Source organism: Pseudonaja textilis, chromosome 4, assembly GCF_049901715.1.
Source record: "Pseudonaja textilis isolate UNSWEBS1 chromosome 4, rPseTex1.2, whole genome shotgun sequence".
NCBI classification, from domain to species: Eukaryota; Metazoa; Chordata; class Lepidosauria; order Squamata; family Elapidae; genus Pseudonaja; species Pseudonaja textilis.
The window spans coordinates 52497962-52508506 of record NC_141993.1 but is presented as its reverse complement, the minus strand read 5'-3'; the positions used below and the strand labels follow the sequence as shown (position 1 = coordinate 52508506).

At 39.2% G+C, this 10545-nt stretch overlaps 1 protein-coding gene across 3 annotated transcripts in view; it reads left to right on the top strand.

The window, feature by feature from the left end:
• Positions 1-2766: 2766 nt before the first annotated feature.
• DGKD (diacylglycerol kinase delta) overlaps positions 2767-10545 on the top strand; it is a 78742-nt gene continuing 70963 nt past the window's right edge. For 2 of the 3 annotated variants that reach the window (XM_087933014.1, XM_087933013.1), the window contains exon 1: positions 2767-3056. In XM_087933014.1, coding sequence (XP_087789140.1) covers positions 2877-3056 — 180 coding nt within the window. In that variant the 5' untranslated portion in view covers positions 2767-2876. Of the gene's footprint in view, positions 3057-3557; positions 3577-10545 lie in introns of those variants that run through there. The other variant, XM_026701309.2, reaches the window with a different exon arrangement.

Sequence of the window (10545 nt, the reverse complement as noted above, 5' to 3'; positions counted from 1 at the left end):
TTATATATCATGTTCTGTATATATTCATATAAAATTGTAAAGTGAATAGCAATTAGCAAATGTTCTTCAATAAACATGAATATGTGGGAAGGAAGTCAGAACAGATCAGACCTCTGTTGGATGCACACCTAATGCAACAGTACGTTTTTTGTCAGTTAAGCAACATTTCTTAGCCAGTGCCTCACATTCTCTATATCACAGCACCAAATCAAATCACATATATATTTTTTTAAATGTATTAAACGATGTTCAAGTGTTTACATCAAAATGTCTGAGTTGATATAGGAAGAAGGTGAATTACTTTGGTAGGCTTGTTCTTTTAAATGGCTGCTGATTTGATTTTCAGAAGAAGTAGCTGTGGGTTTTGAGCCATCTGGAATTTGGAGATTTTGCATTCTTAAGTTTGAATGGGCTTGTACTCTCTAAGGCAGAGTTGGTGTACAACTTGGACATCCTCTTGAACTCACAGCTTTGGCTCAAAGAAGGTTACTACCTTGACCAAGAGGGCCTTCGCACAAATATATGTTGGGTACTAATTGTCTCTTTTTTAAAAACAGAGAAGCCCTTTTCATAGTCACTCATACATTCGTTTCCTCCCATTTAGATTATTACAATATATTCTACAGAGGCTGCCTTTAAACATATTGGGATACATCAATTGTCCTGCTACAATATAGCAGTATGGATAGTTTTGAGGACACCCTGGTCTGCCCATATATCATCACTGCTTCTTAAACTGCACTTCCAATACTCCTCCAGCAATACAAGCTACTGGTAATCATCTGAGAAGCCCTTCATGGCATAAACCCAGTTTATTTCTGGAACCATCTATCTCCAACTGCTTCTGCCCATACCAACTGACCCCACAGAGTAGATATCTTTCAGGTCCTCTCTATGAGGCACTGTCAGCTCGTGGGACTTAGTATATACTCAGGACACATTGTCATGGGACTTGACTGGCATTCTGTAAAGACCTACAAAATTTGGGCTAAGATGTTGGATGACCCTGCATAGTAATATTTGCATTGTTTTTAATGTTCTGAGTCTTTGACTCTGACCTCAAAACCATAATAATGTACTGATTGCTGTTATAGTCATTTATCTGTGTTATTGCTAGTGCATTTGCTGATGGCTGCACAGATTTACATAAGAAATGTGTGCTTTTAAAATAATAAATGAAGCTGATGAGAGAGAGAGGGAGAGAGAGGGAGAGGGAGAGAGAGAAAGCTCTGAGTAGTTTGCATGCTTTTGAGTTTAAGGGTCAACATTGACTTGAAGCTCACCTCAAAAGTTACAGCTTAAAAGCATGGACACAAGCATGGACAGATGGCATATATTGGCCCCATTACAAACTGCGGATTTCCCAATATGAAGCTAAATGTAGACATTTGTGATTCCACAATATTGGAGAGGCAACTCAGTGGATTTACTCCTAGTTAAGCAGAAATATATTAGAAACCATAATAGAACCAAAAGTGGGGAGATGCCCTGAATCCACTTCACAAGGGCAGTAACTGTATAGGCAGGCAAGCAACTTGATCTAAACTTGCTACCAGTGAATGCCGGAGTTGTGCCCTCGCTGAATAATTTGTATCATTTCAGGTTACTGAAGTGGAGAATGATTCATGGCAGAGAAATAAACACTGAGTTAAATGTGTAAATTAATTAGTCTGCCTCACTCAGACTCTAAGGACTCTTTAATCATCAAACTGAAAATCCGGGGGAGGGCAAGGCTGTGTGCTTTCTCCACTTCTCCCTATATACCAATTACTGCATCTTAAACGATCCATCCATGTTAAAATACTGAAGTTTGCAGATGATACAACAGACAACGATGAATCTGCATACAGACAGGAGTTTGTACAATTTGTCTCGTGGTGTAACCAGAACAATCTGTAACTGAACACACTCAAAACCGTAGAAATGGTGGTAGACTTTAGAAGAAACCCTCCTATACAACCACTTCTTACAATACTAGACAACACAGTATCAACAGTAGAGACCTTCAAATTTCTAGGTTCTGCCATATCACAAGACCTAAAATGGACACCTAACATCAAAAATGTCATTAAAAAAGGACAACAAAGACTGTCTTTCTGTGCCAACTCAGAAAGCTCAAACTACCCAAGGAGCTGCTGATCCAGTTCTACAGAGGAATTATTGAGTCTATCATCTGCACCTCTATAACTGTCTGGTTCGGTTCTGCAACTGAACAGGACAGACACAGACTTCAGAGGATAATTAGGATTGCAGAAAAGACAATTACTACCAACCTGCCTTCAATCGAGGACCTGTATATGGCATGAGTCCAAAAGAGGGCTGTGAAAATATTTTACAAACCCCTCACATCCCGGACATAAACTGTTTCAACTCCTACCCTCAAAACGACACTATAGAGCCCTGCACACCAGAACAACTAGACACAAGAACAGTTTTTTTCTCGAACGCCATCACTCTGCTAAACAAATAATTCCCTCAACACTGTCCAACTATTTAGAAAGTCTGCATTCCTATTACTATTCTCATTACTCCTTATCACCCACCCTGACTCTTGACGAATATATCTTTTCTTTTATGTACACTGAGAGTATTTGCACCAAGACAAATTCCTTGTGTGTCCAATCACACTTGGCCAATAAAGATTTCTATCTTCTTAATTCACGCACGAAAGAGAAATCTCGAGCTCCCACTCACTGAGTGGTCGGCTACTTCGGGCCAATGCGATGGGCGCCCGCCAGAGGGCAAGCGCGGACACGGCCCGCCCAAGAGCCTGCCGGCATCTCTGCCCTGCTGCTGAGCCCATGCAGGGCCGGCGCTTGCACGGCGCCGCTTGAGGCGCTAGGTGGTGCTGCCCGCCCCGCTCCTCACGGTGCAGCATGGCGGCAGCGGCGGCGGTGGCGGCGGCGACGGGCGCCTCGCAGCCCCAGGCCGGGGCCACCGCCGCTGCCCCTACGGCGGCGGCAGAAGAGTCGTCGGACAGCGAGCCGGAGCAAGAATCCGGCTCGCCACAGAAGCTCATCCGCAAAGTCTCCACCTCCGGCCAGATCCGCCAGAAGGTGAGGGCTACGAGGGTCGGGCCTTGAGGGGAGCAGAGGCGAGGGTTGCCTCTCCCCCCCCTCCCCCCCGCGCTCCCGAGGCTTCCCATCCTCCATTTCATTTCCACTCTGCCCTTTCCAGGCGGAAAACGCGCGGGGCCTGCAACCTCCCAGCTCGGTTCACTCCTCCAGCCCCAACCATAAATCGAGGCGGTATGAAAGAAGGAGACCTCCTTCGGCGCCCCTCCCTCCCCCTCCGTCCTCCCCTTCCCCACCAGTCCCAGGACCGGAGCGGGATGCGGGGGGGGCGGAGGGAGAGCCTGCGGGCTCCCTTCCCTTGTGGGAGCCTCGTCCTTCCAAAGCCTCATCCTTTTCACCCGTTCTCCATAACGGATCCGAGCCCGGCTACAGGGTCACGCAGGCAGGGAAGGAGCCCAGGTGAGCCAGTGAAGGTGACAGCCGCTTGGGCTGTAGGGCTGCGCCTTCGCCTAGCAGTGGACCGTGGTGGAGGTGGCTGCCCGTAGCAGATGCGCTTCTCTCGGTAAGGACGCTCAACGGCTGCAGCTTGTCTCTGCATCGTGCACAAAGGCGAGAAGAGCCCTTGGTACCGCAGCCTCGGTTTTCTTGCGGTTTTTTTTGGGAAATGTTGGACTGGGACTGGATCAAGAAGGCCCCGGCGCCGCTGGCAGGGTTCATACTTTGCTTCGAAGTCTTCGAAGTCTGGGTTTTGGCTTAGCAAAATACGGAAATCTAGCCATTGTGGTTTGTGAGCCATTGTTTAGGGCTGTGTGGGTTGTTCTAGAAGCACTGTGTTCTAGGTTGAAACCAAGCTATTCTCATTCTCCATGGGAACCAGTTTTTGGCATAAAGAACCCCCCCTTTAGCTTGCTCATCTATGATCTATGATAGTGGCAACAGCAGTTACTCCCAGAGGGAGTACAGCTAAGCAGAAGTTTCTACCAATTTTTCCTCTGGGTGATGTGATAAATTTGATTTGACTAATGCTTTGAACGCTCTCATTTTGTGCCCAAACACTATTAGCGGTTTATTAAGGATAAATTAAACTGAGTTTAGTAGGTTAACTTGTCATTACTTGGCTTTTCTGTATTTGGTTGTTTATTCAATCAAGGCTTTTTTTTCTTCAAAGAGTCTGTCTAAAATATTGAACAGTCAATTAAATACATCCTGACCAGTAAAAAAGAACTGTATAACTGTCTGGTAACTAGTTACTGTATAACCATCTGGTAACTAGTTCAAGAGAATAAGAATATATACCATATTTTTTGCACTATAAAGCACATCCCCCCCCCAAAAAAGTGGCTGGAAATGACTGCGTCTTATACTGTGAACGTTGCCGAAGCCCTGCCCACCCACCAGCCCACCCTTCAGCCTCTGCCTCCCAGCAATTTGTCACCTTTTGTTGCCTCCGCATGCCCCATTTTGGGCTGGAGCATCTTATAGTGCAAAAAATACAGCATATGTAAGATTCAGAAGAATAGATGGGAGTGGGGAGGCATGATGCCTCAACTGAGCTTGTCAACTGGAAAGACACTGAGATTTTCACCTGGAAAACTAGCATCGTGGGTTCAAGATCCGAGCAGCGCGCAATGGGGTGATCTCCTGTTACCTGCCCCACCTCCTTCCCACCTAGCAATTCAAAAGTAGGCAAATGCAAGTAGATAAATAGGTACCATTTCAGTGGAAAGGTAACCACATTCTGTGTACCTCAGCATATAGTCATGCTGGCCACATGACCACAGAAAGGGCCTTCAACACACTGGCTCCCTCAGCTAAGAAATGGAGATGATCACTGCCTTCTAGAGTTGGACATGGCTGGACAGAGAAAACCTTTATCTTACATGACTAGGAGAAAATAATTAAGATGACTAGGAGAAAATAATTTCTGTTTACTCCGTGTCTAGGTGGCAGACCAGCAAATAAGTCTTTTTTTCCAAGAAAAAAGATAGTGAACCCAATCACTGATCTTTCCACTGTTTTAAGAGTTTAGAAACTTATATGTAATCTCCCTCATTGGGAGGCAGTGGTGTATTTAGTTGCAGTATACAAGTACAAATCTGAAGATTCTACCTAGAAACATTAGTGACTGTACCTTCTCAATGGCCAACTTATTAGAGGTAAAAACTTGGTAACTGCCTGACAGAACTACCAGTCATACATAAGATACACACTGTTCACAAATGTACACTATATAACTGTTTTGGTTCAGGATGTCCAGAGTTTAGAAAGCAGTATCACACAATCTTCCTGGACCTTCTGCCAGGATTTTTATAGCACAACTGTAAAAAGGTAAGCTTCTTAGAAAGAAGGAGGAGTGTAATATTTTCTGGTTTTAATTCAGTACTTGAAGTTCTTACAAGTATGACTAAAACTATCACTGTTTTGGCAAAAGGTCCGTGATAATCTTAAATGGCAAAGATAAATTTAGCTGCCTTTCCCTACTAGGGAGAATTATAGCAATGAATTTCTGATTTCACACCAGAATTATATCTGGGTTCTTAAACCCAATCTGTTACAAGTGCCACATGTGGATAAGTCCTTTGAGGGAAGAACAAGTCATACATTGAAATTAACTTTGAATAGTTATATTTAAATCATCTGGCTTTCCAGACATTGATGAATGACCACTCCTGGCAGATCCAGCCAGTCTAGTCCAGGGTGAAGAATATTGGGTGCTGTAATTGAGTGTTATTATTAGAAGAGACACAGGTTGTAGACAAGTTGTCCTTCAGACAGAAGCTTCTGTTTCCAAAGGAGACACATTTATGTCCAGGTCTCCTTCCACAAAACTCCTTTGGTGTTTTGCTATTAGAGGCAATTGTTGAGGACACAATTTTTGTAGCCCTTTACTCCTTTAGCAAGTATCCCAAGCAGCTCAGTTAAGTCTGCTTCAGTAGTGGTCTCAAAGGTATCTTTCCAGGTCTTCCCTTGTAGGCACAACCTGTGGACCTGTCTGGTCTATCCTACCAGGTTCTTTTCACCCGAATAGATCCTCTGCTGTTTCCGTGGATCCAGGCTGAGGAAAGACTGTCTAAAAGTTGCTGTGAGTTTCTTCCTCTGAATTTTATTTTTTTCTTTGGTTGAAGAAGGGAGTTTTTCACATGACAACTTTTTCAGGTGTTTCAGAATAACTGTTTCCTGGTCATTGTTTCAATCTGCAACACAAATGGCAGGGAGGTTGCATAGATTGAATGCAAGAACAATTGTATGGTGTGAAGTACATTGCATGTATACTTGTTTCCAACAAAACAATTAACCCAAGTATACATGGTATAATTAGTTGAGAACTGGGAAGGGTTATTCTAGGCTTCTCAATTTCCATATAAATAAAATAGAGAAAATCAAGAATATTAGCTATAAAAAACTTCTTTCAGGCAAGGGTATGCGACAAATGAAACAGGCTTATATTTCACATAAGGAAAAATATTTATTTATAATGCAATAGTCAAACCTATCGTAAACACTAACTAACTTGATCAATTTGTCTGGTACATAATTCATAAAAAGTATAAAATATAACAAATATGGTGGAAGCTTCATAAAACATTTTCTGAGCCCATTATTTATCTTATTGATGTGTAGTTTTTCTTTCCATTTGGGTGCCAGTTTAGAGTTCCTGGTAGTACATTGTACATTACATCAAATGTTTCCTAATTGTTTGTTTCATAGGAACTCATACATTTTGTGCATGTGCATTAGTTATTTACGATTTTGAAAATAAGTAATGATCAAGCCTTCAGTTAGATAAAATTGAACACAAATATTTTAAATGTTCCCTCCTTAAATATTTTGATAGTGTTAAACTGTGATAAAGCAATTCCCTTACAGTTATGAAAAAAGGGTATATCAGTCTCTAGAGTGCAATTTTAGGATACAAGCATTGCTGAGGGAGAGCATTGTGGTATGGCAACTTCCTCACATGAGAATACTTTTAAGTGGAATAAGTTTCAATTTTAACATTGATGAATATCATATTTTTAGAGAGTTCAAATAAGGCAGAAACCAACTATGAATCATTTAATTATGTTTTGCATCATTTCCTACGTCAATATAGCTGTAACAGAACTCAAACACTTTGCTTGTGGTATGTGAATATAAACATTTTAAGTACAAGGAGCATAAACAGAAATTATGTATAGCCATTAAACTTCCATTGCTTTAATCTGCTTGAAAATCTTTAGCTAAGCTAAGTATCATTCCCAAGGCAACTCAAGATTTCAGAACAATGTTTTGTGACTTTTAATCCAACCCTTATTGGTTCTGCTTTCCTTACAGTCATCCAATGAAAAATGAAAGAGATAGCATGATTGGAACATATGTTATAGGACTGTGTGAATCCTGTGAAATAAGTGCTTCAGAATACACAGTAGTATATACTAAACATACAAAGTAACATTTTTTTTCCAGACTCAGATGACTGTCTGGAAGCTGTTTACAGTTGTTTCTGCATGTATGTGCAGACACAACCATTTCCCTACTATCTGCAGTGTAGCTTCCATGCATTGTGATGCATCTCTTTTGAAGGGTTTACAATAAATGTGCATGTTATATGACTCAGCATAATAGTGATGGACTTCAGTTGTAACAACAAAGTTTCTAATATTGTTAAAATATTGCTTCTTATTTAAATTGAAGTAGAATAAGGCAAATATTTTAATAGCATTTTGTATTCTTCCTTACCCATTAGTCCCTTTTTACATAATAACAATTTTTGCATAATGTCTGGAAGATTACAGGTATTATCTAAAACAAAAAATAATTATTGGCAAAACATTCATTTTTATCACAAAGATTCTCCTGAACAGTGACAAGCCATTTTTGAGTAAATTTGCATGAGTATTTGTAAATTAAAGTATTGCTTGTTCATTTTTATGGAGTAGAGATGGGAAGTACATACATGGAAATGAAATGCATTTTTAAATATGAATGTAAGAACTAAAATATCATTAGGTATGAGTTGGTATCAACTTAGATCTTTATGGGTCCGTACAAAACTAGAAATTTATAGTTAGTGATAGTTGCATATTGGTGAAAATAGTAATAAAGGGAAAAAAGCTAGTCTTTCTGAAGGAATGTAGTCCAGGACAAAAATAAAATCTGTTAAGCAATATGAATGCATGAGTAGGACTGAGATGCAAGCATATAACGATCTGGCCATTTGAAGACCTAAGAATGAAAAAGAATTATGACAAGTATTTACTTGGAAAAAAGTCTTGTTTATTTGATGTATTTGGTGTGAGCATAAAACTATTTGTACATATAAACCCTAAAGAAACATATGTTTAAGGTGTGGTTGCTTTGATTTATTTATGATGAGAGACTGAATGAGTGAAAGTTACAACAATAATGAATGATTATGAATGTAACACCAATCATTTTTGTGAAGTGTCAACAATAGATTTGGGAACAAAGTGGACATGGAAAAATGAAAAGAAGTGAAAGTAATTGATGAATTTTTAAAAGTACAGTGCAGTGACGGCAGGAAGAGAAAGTAAAAAAATGTGCAAGTGAATAGAAAGTAGACTGGAGAAAAAAGAGAACTAGGAACAGAGTAAAAATTTTATTACAAACTAAGGTTTATTGTACTATTTTGTTTAGAGAGGAAGTATATGATTAAGTGAATTGTCTTGAATTATGTATGTTTTGATGAATATACAAAAAATATTGGCTAAATGCACTATGAATGGTATATGATTGAAGTAAAGCATACATGAGAATAAATGAATTAGAAAATGGATATGCAATATATCCTTGATAATTTAATGTATAGTATTTATAAGTGATAATGAATGCAGTGTGTTGATTCAAGATATGAGCACATATTTATTTTGGATGTAGATATTATATGGTTATAGGATGAGAGAAAGATAATTATATGAGGCAACAGGGAGTGTGGCTCTAATAATTAATGAATTTTAGACCCAGGTGATTGTTTGATGGGGAAATGAAGTTGCAAGCTAATAATTGCAAGTGATACATAAATAGCAAAAAAATAGAATAAATAAATAGATTTTGTGTACCTTCATAAAATGTTTACTAAAGATAGAGAAAACAGATGGAAAAAATTTAATTTGTGCAAATATTGATGGAAAGGTAATAGTTATGTTCTGTTGTGAGAAATAAATGTTTATTGAAAGAAGAATTGACTATATAGGATAGAAAATATAGAGGGTAATAAGGAATAGTGCTGGTATAAATTACTTGTATTTATTAAATTTGTTTGCTGCTCATCTCACCACAAAATGATTTGAAACTTTTAGCTTTGCTTCATTTTCTTACCTCATGTTTTATTCTCTTAAAAGGGAATGATGTAATATATATTATGTGTATGTTGAGTTGCTAATAGGTATGTGTGAGTCTGCCACACAACCTCCCAGTTCATTTAAAAGGAAGAATTTCTCTTAAATGCTGAAATAAATGCAATCTCTACACTGTGTAGCTGCTATTGTGTTCAAAATAAAATGATACAAATAATGTCTGAATAAATACAAGGCAAAAAATAGAAAAGAGTGGAATAACAAAAGTAGGGTAACAATATTTTAAGGATTTTCCATTAAAATTGACTGGATAAAGTAAAGTCATTCCAGAGAAAATGAATAGAGTAGAAGCAGCTGTGCAGTTAAGCATTTTAGTGGCTCAATCTGTATTCTGTTACATATTTGGGTTAGGGTTTAATGTTTGATCTTAGCAATAATTTTTTTTGAAAAAAAATTGAAAACTTATATGTAATATGTAGTCATTAATCATTTAAAGCCAGCTGTTTAAGATACAGAAAGGTGCATTAGGTTCTCTAGAATAAAGATTTTAAACATGCAACTCTCAAGGTGATTTTTTTGTAGATTGCAACAATACTTATTTAGCAGTAGCACTGAAAAAAAGAATGAACAGAAGTGCATTTGTACTAATCCGCAGAAGATGTTTTCAAGCAAATTGAGGAGAGATACAGGTTTTTTTTTTAAGATGGTCAGGACAGGTGAGGCTTCTGGAGGGTGAACTCCGCTGCTTGAACATAAGTAACTGGCATTCTGGTTTTTGTTTGGGGAAACTACTGCCTGCAGGTTAGCTGCTAATTAAAACAGTACCTTTCCTACATACCATAAGGGAGGAAAAGAAATAAGGCCATCTGAACATCCACCAGCTTTGAGTTGGCTGCACTGCTGCAATCCTCTCTTCAATCCTTCATCTTCTCCTTGAAGAACATGAGCTGGGAGGAGTAACAAAATGTGCTGCTTTGATTTCCCCTTCGCACACTTCATATTGGTACTTCAAGGGAACAAAGTTACCTTGTGAAAATGATCCCCTTTCTGCGAAATAAGAAAAAAGGTGAACACAGGAAGAAAATGGGGTGAGCAAGAATCGGAAGTGCTGTCTTGGTAAAAGAGACCCTGGTATAATTTTATGATGGGGTGGGAACTGTTTTTGCAAATATGCAGGTTGTTTTTGCAAGTTGAGAACTGGAAAGTCTTTTGGGGGCTAGCTGTGGAATTAAGAA